We start from the raw sequence: 15,886 nt of genomic DNA, 5'->3' as shown, positions 1-15,886 counted from the left end.
CAGGCTCAGACGGTGTTAGGCCCAGTATGGATTGCACGTGATTGCACAAAGGTTAGAAAGGGTACCGTATCCCTGGATAACATGTATGGATAGCGTACACATTCAAAATATATGTCTCAGGAGGCAGGCTCAGACGGTGTTAGGCCCAGTATGGATTGCACGTGATTGCACAAAGGTTAGAAAGGGTACCATATCCCTGGATAACATGTGTGGATAGCGTACACATTCAAAATATATGTCTATACAGCATGAGGCAGGCTCAGACGGTGTTAGGCCCAGTATGGATTGCACGTGATTGCACAAAGGTTAGAAAGGGTACCGTATCCCTGGATAACATGAATGGATAGCGTACACATTCAAAATATATGTCTATACAGCATGAGGCAGGCTCAGACGGTGTTAGGCCCAGTATGGATTGCACGTGATTGCACAAAGGTTAGAAAGGGTACCGTATCCCCGGATAACATGTATGGATAGCGTACACATTCAAAATATATGTCTATACAGCATGAGGCAGGCTCAGACGGTGTCAGGCCCAGTATGGATTGCACGTGATTGCACAAAGGTTAGAAAGGGTAACGTATCCCCGGATAACATGTATGGATAGCGTACACATTCAAAATATATGTCTATACAGCATGAGGCAGGCTCAGACGGTGTTAGGCCCAGTATGGATTGCACGTCATTGCACAAAGGTTAGAAGGGGTACCGTATCCCCGGATAACATGTATGGATAGCGTACACATTCAAAATATATGTCTATACAGCATGAGGCAGGCTCAGACGGTGTTAGGCCCAGTATGGATTGCACGTGATTGCACAAAGGTTAGAAAGGGTACCGTATCCCCGGATAACATGTATGGATAGCGTACACATTCAAAATATATGTCTATACAGCATGAGGCAGGCTCAGACGGTGTTAGGCCCAGTATGGATTGCACGTGATTGCACAAAGGTTAGAAAGGGTACCGTATCCCCGGATAACATGTATGGATAGCGTACACATTCAAAATATATGTCTATACAGCATGAGGCAGGCTCAGACGGTGTTAGGCCCAGTATGGATTGCACGTGATTGCACAAAGGTTAGAAAGGGTACCGTATCCCTGGATAACATGTATGGATAGCGTACACATTCAAAATATATGTCTATACAGCATGAGGCAGGCTCAGACGGTGTTAGGCCCAGTATGGATTGCACGTGATTGCACAAAGGTTAGAAAGGGTACCGTATCCCTGGATAACATGTATGGATAGCGTACACATTCAAAATATATGTCTCAGGAGGCAGGCTCAGACGGTGTTAGGCCCAGTATGGATTGCACGTGATTGCACAAAGGTTAGAAAGGGTACCGTATCCCTGGATAACATGTATGGATAGCGTACACATTCAAAATATAAGTCTCAGGAGGCAGGCTCAGACGGTGTTAGGCCCAGTATGGATTGCACGTGATTGCACAAAGGTTAGAAAGGGTACCGTATCCCTGGATAACATGTATGGATAGCGTACACATTCAAAATATATGTCTATACAGCATGAGGCAGGCTCAGACGGTGTTAGGCCCAGTATGGATTGCACGTGATTGCACAAAGGTTAGAAAGGGTACCGTATCCCTGGATAACATGTATGGATAGCGTACACATTCAAAATATATGTCTATACAGCATGAGGCAGGCTCAGACGGTGTTAGGCCCAGTATGGATTGCACGTGATTGCACAAAGGTTAGAAAGGGTACCGTATCCCCGGATAACATGTATGGATAGCGTACACATTCAAAATATATGTCTCAGGAGACAGGCTCAGACGGTGTCAGGCACAGTATGGATTTGACGGCCCAAATTACACAGCGGAGGAGCAGGGAGAGGTAAAGATTGCAAATGCTGGGGCCCTGCCCAAGCAAGGGGGGCCCACTCGTGGACGTCGGTACTGGCACTGGGCCACTCATAGTACAGCGGTGTGTCTGACGGCGGGTGTGCACCACCACCGTCAGAGACACTTGATTGCACTATGAGGGACCCTGTGCCAGTGCCCGCGCCCAAGAGTCGGCCTACCCACCTGTCCAGGGCAACGGCACTCGCACGGTGTCGTGCGGTAGGTGGTGACCCCGGCCATGGGGGGGAGGCAGCACAGTTAGGGAGTTTTAGAAAGTGGCATATGTTGATGTTGGACATTCAGTTGATGCAAAAGGCGAAATAGGTGAAGTACCAGGAAGAGGTGGACCAAAGCAAGCCATTTTTCTGTCACCATATGTGTCATCAGGGGAAGGTGGGACAAAATCCTTGGAAACCCATGCGTGGTTCATTTTAATGAAGGTTAGATCATCCACATTTTGGGTTGACAGACGGGTCCTTTTTTCTGTCAGGATTGATCCAGCTGCACTGAAGACTCTTTCCGATAGCACACTTGCAGCTGGGCAAGCGAGCTCCTGTAAGGCATATTGGGCCAATTCAGGCCAGGTGTCCAGTTTAGCGGCCCAATAGTCAAAGGAGAATGACCTGTGTGGGAGAACATCGATATGGGAGGAAAAGTAGTTTGTAACCATAGTTGACAACTGCTGTCTCCTGTCACTTTCCATCGATGCAGTATTACCAGTTGTGTGAGCGGTATTTGAAAAATCAGTCCACAACATTGTCATGAAACCCCTGTCTCCACTTCTGCTGTGTGCACCACGAACACCTCTGCCAAGCTGCCCCTGGCCCGTACGGCTCGTGTGAGAACCATCACCGCTGCTGTGTGCTGGGAATGCCTCAAGCAACCGATTTACCAGAGTTGCTTGTTTATTAGCCAATATTAGGTCAAGGTTCTCCTGTGGCATGATGTTTTGTAATTTGCCTTTATAGCGTGGATCCAGGATGCTGGCCAACCAGTAGTCGTCATCGTTCATCATTTTGGCAATGCGGGGGTCCCTTTTTAGGATCCGCAAGGTATAATCTGACATGTGGGCCAATGTTCCCAGTGTCAATGATGCACTGCGAGTGCTGGGTGGAGGAGCACTTTCTGGCAAATCCACATCCCTCCAGTCACGCACAAACCCTGTACCAGACCTTGCCACGCCAACATTTTCACTTGCCCCACGAGATGCATCCTCCTCCCCTAAGTAATCATCCCCATCATCCTCCTCCTCCTCCTCTTCTTCCTCCACCTCGTCCAGGAGAGGTCCCTGAGCAGACAATGGCTGAATGTCATCAAGGATTCCCTCCTCCTCTTCCTCCTCATCAACATTGGCTGCAGACGCCTGCTCCTTAAGGTGCGTCAAAGTTTGCATGAGCAGACGCATAAGTGGGATGCTCATGCTTAGGATGGCGTCGTCTGCGCTTACCAGCCGTGTGCATTCCTCAAAACACTGAAGGACTTTACAAAGGTCTTTCAGCTTCGACCACTGCACGCCTGTCAACTCCATGTCTGCTCTCAAAGTGCCTGGCCGTGTATCCTCCCACAAATGCATTATGGCCTGCCTCTGCTCGCACAGCCGCTCCACCATGTGCAGGGTGGAGTTCCACCTTGTTGCAATGTCGATAATGAGGCGGTGGTTGGGAAGGTGGAGCAATCGCTGCAGCTTCTGCATACGAACGGAGTGTACAGGCGACCGGCGGATGTGCGCGCACAGTATGTGGCTGAGTTTTGAAAGGGCTATGGCTGCCACAAAATTACGGCCGTTATCACTAACTACCTTGCCTGCCTCAAGATGTACACTGCCCAGCCATGACTCAGTTTGTCGCTTCAAGTACTCGGCCAGCACCTCGGCGGTGTGTCTGTCGCCCAAACACATCATCTGCAACACAGCCTGCTGACGCTTTCCACTAGCTGCTCGATAGGGGGACACATCATGTGCAACAGTGGCAGCTGCAGATGGAGTGCTCGTACGACTGCGCTCTGTGGATGAGCTTTCGCTTCTGGAGGAGGAGGAGGAGGGTCGAACGCCTACAGCCAACTGTTTCCTATACCGTGGGCTAGGCAGCACTGTCCCACCACCGCTGTCCCCTGTGGACCCTGCATCCACCACATTAACCCAGTGCGCAGTGATGGACACGTAACGGCCCTGGCCATGCCGACTGGACCATGCATCAGTTGTGAGGTGCACCTTTCCGCTCACTGACTGCTTGAGTGCATGGACAATGCGGTCTTTCACATGATGGTGGAGGGCTGGGATGGCTTTGCGAGAGAAGAAGTGGCGACTGGGTAGGTCATAGCGTGGTACTGCATAGGCCATGAGTTCGTGGAAAGCTGTGCTTTCCACCAACCGAAAGGGCATCATCTCAAACGAGATTAGTTTGGCAATGTGGGCGTTCAAACCCAGTGTACGCGGATGAGAGACTGAGTACTTTCTTGACCTACTCATAGTGTCTGGGAGGGTGAGCTGGACTTGAGAGCTGCATATGGTGGAAGTAGCGGTGGACAGGGTGGACTGAGAGAGGGTTGATGATGGTGATGGAGTTGGTGTTCTTTCTGATGGCCTAGAATCAGTCTTTCGTTGATATAACAGTGGGATTCCCTGACTGCTGTGGTCTTGCAACGACACCTCAACATTTGCTGCTGTGCTAACCGGTGGGCTTACAGTGGGGGAAACAATGTAGCGTTGCTGACTACCTTCGTTGTGATCAGTTGCACATGTGGCACTTGAGGTTTCGTGTTGTGTCCACGCTTGCAAGTGCATGCTGGTTAAATGTCTAAGCATGCAACTGGTATTCAAATTTTTCAGATTTTTCCCTCGGCTAAAGGTCTTTGCGCACTTCTTACAGATAACCTTGGCCTGATCATGAGGATTTTGTTCAAAAAAGTGCCACACTGCACTCTTCCTACTTTGGCAGACATTTTGCGGCCTAGCACGCTGTGATCTTTTGACCCTCTGGACAAGCTGTCCAGCAACTCTTTTGATGTTTGGAACCTGCCTTTGGAGTGCTCCGGGCCTGCCAGATAACAGCTGTTGCGATGTCGATGTCTGCTGTGGATGCTCCTCATCTGAGCTATTGGAAGCAGCACCCTCTTCCCCCAATGGATGCCAATCTGGGTCAACAACTGGGTCATCCATCACCTCCTCTTCTATGTCATGTGCACCTTTCTCTGTGTCACCGTGTATGGTGGTATAGTGTGCGGGAAGGGGCACCTGAGTCTCATCAGGGTCAAAATCTGGCTCTGTACACTGCGAGGACAATGTAGTGCTCTGAGTGAATGTACCAGCAGAATCATCCATCAGCGGCTGTGCATCAGTGCACTCCATGTCAGATTCATCTTGGCCTGGGTAATTCACCATTTCACTTGATAATCCAGGCATGGTATGTGAAAACAGCTCCATGGAGTAATCAGTAGTATGGCCTGCATCATCCTTCAATCTTGGTTGGGGTGAAGGACACAAGGAAAGGTGTGGTTCATGAACATGAGCCTCCAATGACGACTCAGTGCTTTTACTTTTTACAACTGAAGAAGAGGAGGCGATAGAGCTAGAGGCTGAGTCAGCAATGTAAGACAAAACTTTTTCCTGATGCTCTGCCTTTAAAAGCGGTTTGCCAACTCCTAGAAAACTAAGCGTTCGAGGCCTTATGTAGCCAGACGATGACGCAGGGTCAGCACCTCCTGCATTCGGTCCTATTTTGCTCTTGCCACTACCATCAGATCCACCACCAATACCATCATTACCAGCTGCCAACCCCCGCCCAATTCCACGGCCTCTTCCACCAGCCTTCCTCATTTTTGGTAGAAATGTAGACAAAATCCAACAAACTATATAGTAATGTAAAACAAGGTACAAGGTGTCTATAGGACAGGGGAGATTTAGAATTTCTGCACACACTTGTGGACAGTGGACACTTTTGGATTGTGTGAGGCCCACTGATATCTGAGCGCTATGTGACACGCTCGATGGCACAGCTGCCTGTTACCAAAGTGACGAGAGGATAATGGAGATTTTGAATCTCTGCGCACACTTTTGGACACTGGACACTTGTGGATTGTGTGAGGCCCACTGATATCTGAGCGCTATGTGACAGGCTCGATGGCACAGCTGCCTGTGACCAAAGTGACGAGAGGATAATGGAGATTTTGAATCTCTGCGCACACTTTTGGACACTGGACACTTGTGGATTGTGTGAGGCCCACTGATATCTGAGCACTATGTGACAGGCTCGATGGCACAGCTGCCTGTGACAAAAGTGACGAGAGGATAATGGAGATTTTGAATCTCTGCGCACACTTTTGGACACTGGACACTTGTGGATTGTGTGAGGCCCACTGATATCTGAGCGCTATGTGACACGCTCGATGGCACAGCTGCCTGTGACCAAAGTGACGAGAGGATAATGGAGATTTTGAATCTCTGCGCACACTTTTGGACACTGGACACTTGTGGATTGTGTGAGGCCCACTGATATCTGAGGGCTATGTGACACGCTCGATGGCACAGCTGCCTGTGACCAAAGTGACGAGAGGATAATGGACATTTTGAATCTCTGCGCACACTTTTGGACACTGGACACTTGTGGATTGTGTGAGGCCCACTGATATCTGAGCGCTATGTGACACGCTCGATGGCACAGCTGCCTGTGACCAAAGTGACGAGAGGATAATGGAGATTTTGAATCTCTGCGCACACTTTTGGACACTGGACACTTGTGGATTGTGTGAGGCCCACTGATATCTGAGCGCTATGTGACACGCTCGATGGCACAGCTGCCTGTGACCAAAGTGACGAGAGGATAATGGAGATTTTGAATCTCTGCGCACACTTTTGGACACTGGACACTTGTGGATTGTGTGAGGCCCACTGATATCTGAGCGCTATGTGACACGCTCGATGGCACAGCTGCCTGTGACCAAAGTGACGAGAGGATAATGGAGATTTTGAATCTCTGTGCACACTTTTGGACACTGGACACTTGTGGATTGTGTGAGGCCCACTGATATCTGAGCGCTATGTGACAGGCTCGATGGCACAGCTGTGACCAAAGTGACGAGAGGATAATGGAGATTTTGAATCTCTGCGCACACTTTTGGACACTGGACACTTGTGGATTGTGAGGCCCACTGATATCTGAGCGCTATGTGACACGCTCGATTGCACAGCTGCCTGTGACCAAAGTGACGAGAGGATAATGGAGATTTTGAATCTCTGCGCACACTTTTGGACACTGGACACTTGTGGATTGTGTGAGGCCCACTGATATCTGAGCGCTATGTGACACGCTCGATGGCACAGCTGCCTGTGACCATAGTGACGAGAGGATAATGGAGATTTTGAATCTCTGCGCACACTTTTGGACACTGGACACTTGTGGATTGTGTGAGGCCCACTGATATCTGAGCGCTATGTGACACGCTTGATGGCACAGCTGCCTGTGACCAAAGTGACGAGAGGATAATGGAGATTTTGAATCTCTGCGCACACTTTTGGACACTGGACACTTGTGGATTGTGTGAGGCCCACTGATATCTGAGCGCTATGTGACAGGCTCGATGGCACAGCTGCCTGTGACAAAAGTGACGAGAGGATAATGGAGATTTTGAATCTCTGCGCACACTTTTGGACACTGGACACTTGTGGATTGTGTGAGGCCCACTGATATCTGAGCGCTATGTGACAGGCTCGATGGCACAGCTGCCTGTGACAAAAGTGACGAGAGGATAATGGAGATTTTGAATCTCTGCGCACACTTTTGGACACTGGACACTTGTGGATTGTGTGAGGCCCACTGATATCTGAGCGCTATGTGACACGCTAGATGGCACAGCTGCCTGTGACCAAAGTGACGAGAGGATAATGGAGATTTTGAATCTCTGCGCACACTTTTGGACACTGGACACTTGTGGATTGTGTGAGGCCCACTGATATCTGAGCGCTATGTGACACGCTCGATGGCACAGCTGCCTGTGACCAAAGTGACGAGAGGATAATGGAGATTTTGAATCTCTGCGCACACTTTTGGACACTGGACACTTGTGGATTGTGTGAGGCCCACTGATATCTGAGCGCTATGTGACACGCTCGATGGCACAGCTGCCTGTGACCAAAGTGACGAGAGGATAATGGAGATTTTGAATCTCTGTGCACACTTTTGGACACTGGACACTTGTGGATTGTGTGAGGCCCACTGATATCTGAGCGCTATGTGACAGGCTCGATGGCACAGCTGTGACCAAAGTGACGAGAGGATAATGGAGATTTTGAATCTCTGCGCACACTTTTGGACACTGGACACTTGTGGATTGTGAGGCCCACTGATATCTGAGCGCTATGTGACACGCTCGATTGCACAGCTGCCTGTGACCAAAGTGACGAGAGGATAATGGAGATTTTGAATCTCTGCGCACACTTTTGGACACTGGACACTTGTGGATTGTGTGAGGCCCACTGATATCTGAGCGCTATGTGACACGCTCGATGGCACAGCTGCCTGTGACCAAAGTGACGAGAGGATAATGGAGATTTTGAATCTCTGCGCACACTTTTGGACACTGGACACTTGTGGATTGTGTGAGGCCCACTGATATCTGAGCGCTATGTGACACGCTTGATGGCACAGCTGCCTGTGACCAAAGTGACGAGAGGATAATGGAGATTTTAAATCTCTGCGCACACTTTTGGACACTGGACACTTGTGGATTGTGTGAGGCCCACTGATATCTGAGCGCTATGTGACAGGCTCGATGGCACAGCTGCCTGTGACAAAAGTGACGAGAGGATAATGGAGATTTTGAATCTCTGCGCACACTTTTGGACACTGGACACTTGTGGATTGTGTGAGGCCCACTGATATCTGAGCGCTATGTGACAGGCTCGATGGCACAGCTGCCTGTGACAAAAGTGACGAGAGGATAATGGAGATTTTGAATCTCTGCGCACACTTTTGGACACTGGACACTTGTGGATTGTGTGAGGCCCACTGATATCTGAGCGCTATGTGACAGGCTCGATGGCACAGCTGCCTGTGACAAAAGTGACGAGAGGATAATGGAGATTTTGAATCTCTGCGCACACTTTTGGACACTGGACACTTGTGGATTGTGTGAGGCCCATTGATATCTGAGCGCTATGTGACAGGCTCGATGGCACAGCTGCCTGTGACCAAGGTGACGAGAGGATAATGGAGATTTTGAATCTCTGCGCACACTTTTGGACACTGGACACTTGTGGATTGTGTGAGGCCCACTGATATCTGAGCGCTAAGTGACACGCTCGATGGCACAGCTGCCTGTGACCAAAGTGACGAGAGGATAATGGAGATTTTGAATCTCTGCGCACACTTTTGGACACTGGACACTTGTGGATTGTGTGAGGCCCACTGATATCTGAGCGCTATGTGACACGCTCGATGGCACAGCTGCCTGTGACCAAAGTGACGAGAGGATAATGGAGATTTTGAATCTCTGCGCACACTTTTGGACACTGGACACTTGTGGATTGTGTGAGGCCCACTGATATCTGAGCGCTATGTGACACGCTCGATGGCACAGCTGCCTGTGACCAAAGTGACGAGAGGATAATGGAGATTTTGAATCTCTGCGCACACTTTTGGACACTGGACACTTGTGGTTTGTGTGAGGCCCACTGATATCTGAGCGCTATGTGACACGCTCGATGGCACAGCTGCCTGTGACAAAAGTGACGAGAGGATAATGGAGATTTTGAATCTCTGCGCACACTTTTGGACACTGGACACTTGTGGATTGTGTGAGGCCCACTGATATCTGAGCGCTATGTGACACGCTCGATGGCACAGCTGCCTGTGACCAAAGTGACAGAGGATAATGGAGATTTTGAATCTCTGCGCACACTTTTGGACACTGGACACTTGTGGATTGTGTGAGGCCCACTGATATCTGAGTGCTATGTGACAGGCTCGATGGCACAGCTGTGACCAAAGTGACGAGAGGATAATGGAGATTTTGAATCTCTGCGCACACTTTTGGACACTGGACACTTGTGGATTATGTGAGGCCCACTGATATCTGAGCGCTATGTGACACGCTCGATGGCACAGCTGCCTGTGACCAAAGTGACGAGAGGATAATGGAGATTTTGAATCTCTGCGCACTTTTGGACACTGGACACTTGTGGATTGTGTGAGGCCCACTGATATCTGAGCGCTATGTGGCACGCTCGATGGCACAGCTGCCTGTGACCAAAGTGACGAGAGGATAATGGAGATTTTGAATCTCTGCGCACACTTTTGGACACTGGACACTTGTGGATTGTGTGAGGCCCACTGATATCTGAGCGCTATGTGACACGCTCGATGGCACAGCTGCCTGTGACCAAATTGACGAGAGGATAATGGAGATTTTGAATCTCTGCGCACACTTTTGGACACTGGACACTTGTGGATTGTGTGAGGCCCACTGATATCTGAGCGCTATGTGACACGCTCGATGGCACAGCTGCCTGTGACCAAAGTGACGAGCGGATAATGGAGATTTTGAATCTCTACGCACACTTTTGGACACTGGACACTTGTGGATTGTGTGAGGCCCACTGATATCTGAGCGCTATGTGACACGCTCGATGGCACAGCTGTGACAAAAGTGACTAGAGGATAAGGGAGATTGGATTGCTTTTAAAAAAGCAGTTTGCGGAGCAGTGGGTAAACAGCAATGCCAGCGTGTCAGGAAGCCTTAAAAGGCAGCCCAACAACCAACACCACTGATACACCACAATGTAGCCTCCCCTTGCACTGCACACACAGTGACTGGTGTGTTGTGCAGGCCAAATCGCTAGCAGCAGAAGCAGTTTTTTTGTCTTCTTCCCTGCCTAACGCTCTCCCTACAGAATCAGCAGCAACCTCTCCCTATACTAAGATCGGCAGAAGTAAGATGGCGGTCGGCGTGCACGCCCTTTTATACCCCCTGTGACGCCCACCAAAGCAAGCCAATCACTTGCATGCCCTTCTGAAAGATGGTGGTGACCCGTGCCTAGGTCATCACGTTGCCCACAGTGTCCGCGGATCCTGATTGGCTGAAAAAGAGCGCAAAACAAACTTTTGAAACGCGACTTTGGCGCGTAAGTCGCCGACCTCGTGGCCGACCTCATCCTAGGGTCGGGTTTCGTTTCATGAAACCCGACTTTGCCAAAAGTCGGCGACTTTTGAATTTTTTCGACCCGTTTCGCTCAACTCTATTGATTACCAATTCTGTCTCCGTAAAAACAATCCCCTTTAACCCCTTTCTGACATTGGGTGTAAATGTACTTCCTCCCTTTGATGTGGGCTCCGGCGGTGAGCCGACATCTTTTCCGGCACATCAGCTGTTTTGAACAGCTGCCATTTGCCCCGAACAGCCTCTGACAGCGGCATTTAATACGCACTTGCAGCAAGTGCGCCGGAAATCCCACCATCAGTGACCCCGTCACAGGATCATGGATCACCGATGGGTTGGCATGACAACCAGAAGTCTCCAGCAGACCTCTATGCTTGTCACTGCCGGAATGCTATGAACTCCACTCACTAGCCAAAACCGCATGGACCAGGGATCATCCCGCCGATCTCCCGCTCTCCTTTTAACTTGGGCAAAACGCTACTCAGACAACACAGGGTGAGGGTAAGACAGTGTGGACAATGCTTTACTGTACCACAGAACAGGCAGATAACACATAGAACATGAAGAAAAGATGAGGTGGCACTCACCAGTGTAAAAAGTCTGTTCTTTATTGATCAAGCAGTTCACAGCATGTCCTCAGGGAGATGGAGTATGCGAGTGATGACGGCCATTTTGCGCTTCTGCGGGTCCACACTTTCTTTACTTGGTGTGCACCCGAAGTGTCCAGTTACATGAGCTCATCATGGCTAACTGAGCAGTATCGCACCTAGCCTTGATTTCCCTGCCGTGCAGTTTATCTCTTTGTATGCTAACACATAGAACAGTCCCAGAAAAATACTCAAGATGGGGAACATTACAGAGTCTCACCCTTCCACTGACCCGCCAGGATAATAGCTGCTGTGACTACAGATCTTCCAGGGTCGCAACTCCACCTGTGGCGCACACACACAGGGGGTAATGACAAGCATAGGAAATTGACAGTCCATACAAGGCCAGTTGATGTGAGGATCACAATCTGTCTCCAAACGTATCCATGGTTCAGCAATGGTCAATGGAGCAGATCAGTATTCTTCCAACCGGCTGACACAAACAAAAATCTGTTTTCTTGACCAACCAGAAATCAACACTTACATTTAAAGCCAACATACAGACAACATTCTATTATTCTTCGTTTGCTAAAAAATATTCATCTGGTTAGTTAAGATACAATGCTGTAAGTCTTCACAATGCCAAAAGTAAAAAAAAAGTTTTTAAAAATGTTAAAAAAATATAAAAGTTCAAATCACCCCTTTCAAAATACAGCAATAAAAAAATCAAACATACACATACTTGTTATAGCCGCATTCAGAATCGCCCGATCTATCACTATAAAAAAGAATTAACCCGATCGCTAAATGGCGTAACGAGAAAAAAGGTCAAAACGCCAGAATTACTTTTTTTGGTTGCCGCAACGTTGCATTAAAATGCAATAACGGCCGATCACAAGATCGTATCTGCATCAAAATGGTCTCCATTAAAAACATCAGCTCGGCAAGTAAAAAATAAGCCCTCACCCAATGCGAGATCATAAAAAATGGAGACGCGACGGGTATCGGAAAATGTTGCAATTCTTTTATACTTTACCTAATAAAGAGGAGTTATTTTTACTGATACAGCGGGTATGGAAAGTATTCACACCCCTTTATATTTTTCACTCTTTGTTTCATTGCCGCCATTTGGTAAATTCAAAATCATACTATCTATTCCTGACACTGGAGGGGCTTATAAGCTTCCGAAGTATATAGTTTGAGGTGTGGGATCTGCCAATATGTGGCTAGTTTTCTGACTGTTTCGAATAACATGATACATGATACATGATTTTAGTTTTTTTTTGTCTTGTCTTGCTTGAATATAGGTCAATATTAAATAGTCTCCTGATGAGTCGCCTTTGGTGAGGACGATGAAGCCCGTAGAAATGAGAGGCTTGGAGAGTGAGTGTTTATACGTCACCTCACCCGATATATTGAACTGTGGGGTATATGTTTTTTTCTATTAGTCACCTTCTGACTAACCTTCAGAGGGTGAATTATGGGTATAGTTTTACATTTGGAATTAATAAAGTTTAGTTTTATGTCAGCAAACATGAGGAATGACAAGAGACAACCCATTTAAGAAGATTCAGTTTGGGTTAAAACTACTCCGACACTATGAATATAAAAAAGTCTTCTCCCCTATGTGACGACTCTGATGTTTATTAACAGATGATTTCCAAGTAAAATATTTCCAACATTAAGAAAATGAAAAAGGCTTCACTTCTGTGTGCCTGCTCTGATGGCGATCAAGGAGCGCTTTGTGGTTAAAATATTTCCCACATTAACAGGAAAAAGGCTTCTCCTCTGTGTGAGTTCTCTGGTGCTTAACACAATTTGATTTATTGTTAAAACATTTGCCACATTCTGAACATGAAAAAGGCTTCTCCCCTGTGTGAATTCTCTGATGGCGATCAAGACTTATTTTCCATTTAAAGTCTTTCCCACATACTGAACATGAATATGGCTTCTCTGCTGTGTGAATTATCTGATGTTTAACAAGACTTGAATTATGAGTAAAACATTTCCCACATTCTGAACAGGAAAAAGGCTCCTCCCCTGTGTGGGTTCTTTGATGGCTATCAAGACTTATTTTCCATTTAAAATATTTCCCACATTCTGAACATGAATATGGCTTCTCTGCTGTGTGAATTCTCTGATGTTTAACAAGATTTGGTTTCTGAGTAAAACGTTTCCCACATTCTGAACATGAAAAAGGCTTCTCTCCTGTGTGGGTTCTTTGGTGTTCATCAAGATTCCCTTTGTAGTTAAAAGATTTGCCACATTCTGAACAGGAAAAAGGCTTCTCCCCTGTGTGAGTTCTTTGGTGATTAACCAAATCTGATTTCCGGTTAAAATATTTCCCACATTCTGAACAGGAAAAAGGCTTCTCCTCTGTGTGAGTTCTCTGATGGCGATCAAAATCTATTTTCCATTTAAAACATTTCCCACATTCTGAACATAAAAAAGGCTTCTCCCCTGTGTGAGTTCTCTGGTGCTTAACACAACCTGATTTATTGTTAAAACATTTCCCACATTCTGAACATGAAAAAGGCTTCTCCCCTGTGTGAGTTCTTTGGTGGATAACAAAATGTGATTTACGTGCAAAACATTTCCCACATTCTGAACAAGAAAAAGGCTTCTCCCCTGTGTGGATTCTCTGGTGATTAACACAATCTGATTTATTGTTAAAACATTTCCCACATTCTGAACATGAAAAAGGCTTCTCCCCTGTGTGAGTTCTCCTGTGGGTAACAAATTGTGATTTCTGTGCAAAACATTTCCCACATTCTGAACAGGAAAAAGGCTTCTCCCCTGTGTGATTTCTTTGGTGGGTAACAAACTGTGATTTATGTGCAAAACATTTTCCACATTCTGAACATGAAAAAGGTTTCTCCCCTGTGTGAGTTCTCTGGTGGGTAACAAAAGTTGATTTCTGTGCAAAATATTTCCCACATTCTGAACAGGAAAAAAGCTTCTCCCCTGTGTGAGTTCTCTGGTGGGTAATAAAAGTTGATTTCTTTGCAAAACATTTCCCACATTCTAAACATGAAAAAGGTTTTTCTCCAGTGTGAATTCTCTGGTGATGAACACAATCGGATTTATTGTTAAAACATTTCCCACATTCTGAACATGAAAAAGGTTTCTCCCCTGTGTGAGTTCTCTGGTGGGTAACAAAAGTTGATTTCTGTGCAAAATATTTCCCACATTCTGAACAGGAAAAAGGCTTCTCCCCTGTATGAGTTCTCTGGTGGGTAACAAAAGTTGATTTCTTTGCAAAACATTTCCCACATTCTGAACAGGAAAAAGGCTTCTCCCCTGTATGAGTTCTCTGGTGGGTAACAAAAGTTGATTTCTTTGCAAAACATTTCCCACATTCTGAACATGAAAAAGGCTTCTCCCCTGGACGAGCTCTCTGGTAGTTAATTAAATTTGATTTCTGTGCAAAATATTTCCCAGCTTCTGAACTGGAAAAAGGTTTCGCTCCTGCGTGAGTTCTCTGGTGAGTAACAAAATGTGATTTCCATGTAAAATACTTCCCACATTCTGAACATGAATATGACTTCTTTGCTTTAGGAGCAGTTGGCTTTTTATTGCCTCTTTTGTGACTTTGATTTTCCTTAGTAGTCAGTAATGAATCAGAAGATGGGACCTGTTTCATAGGATCAGATGAGAAATCTTTGCTGTGAATGGATAATGATATATCTGGAGTAACAGCAATCACTTCAGTTCTATCTCGTAGGATCTCAAGATCATCAGATTTAAAAGTTGAAGATGTCAGCTGTCCCTCTGATCTCCTGTTATAGTCATCTGCTAAGATAAAAAAACAATTATTTTTTAATAAAATATCCTTGAGTTTTATATATTTGAACATTTCTACTTAAACTGTCCATAAAAATGGCAAGCTTTGTAATAAACTTTATTTACCAAGACAAGGACAGTTCACAGTCTAATAGAAAACCTTGTTGGATGAACAGGGTCGGACTGGGATGCCTAGGGCCCACCCTATGGCTACCATAAACAGTTTTATTACGTGTTCATTTTTTGGCCTCTCCCACTAAAACGTGTGCCTTTTTGCAAGCTGTACAGTGTGCAAAAGAGAACGCTCTCAGCCTCCAATATATCGTACAGACCGCACTCTCAGCCTCCTATATATCGTAAAGACCGCACCCTCAGCCTCCAATATATCATACAGACCACACTCTCAGCCTCCTATATATCATACAGACCGCACTCTCAGCCTCCTATATATCGTACAGACCGCACTCTCAGCCTCCTATATATCGTAAAGAC

General features: G+C 46.9%; 1 protein-coding gene across 1 annotated transcript; it reads right to left on the bottom strand.

Annotated features, from left to right (window-relative positions):
• Window positions 1–11,616: 11,616 nt before the first annotated feature.
• Window positions 11,617–15,467, bottom strand: LOC141073915 (uncharacterized). Its single transcript, XM_073561453.1, has one exon. The coding sequence runs from the start codon at window positions 15,465–15,467 to the stop codon at window positions 13,377–13,379; it is 2,091 nt and encodes a 696-aa protein (XP_073417554.1). The 3' UTR covers window positions 11,617–13,376.
• Between the last annotated feature and the right edge of the window lie 419 nt (window positions 15,468–15,886).

The sequence above is a fragment of the Dendrobates tinctorius genome, unplaced genomic scaffold (genome assembly GCF_039654945.1).
Source record: "Dendrobates tinctorius isolate UK_male_01 unplaced genomic scaffold, ASM3965494v1 ptg000320l, whole genome shotgun sequence".
NCBI lineage: Eukaryota > Metazoa > Chordata > Amphibia > Anura > Dendrobatidae > Dendrobates > Dendrobates tinctorius.
The sequence above is the reverse complement of the archived record's forward strand: the minus strand, read 5'-3'. Positions and strand labels throughout refer to the sequence as shown.

Coding starts and splice junctions, on each gene's coding strand:
- LOC141073915 (XM_073561453.1), bottom strand. CDS start 15,467: ATGTTCAAATATATAAAACTCAAGGATATTTTATTAAAAAATAATTGT.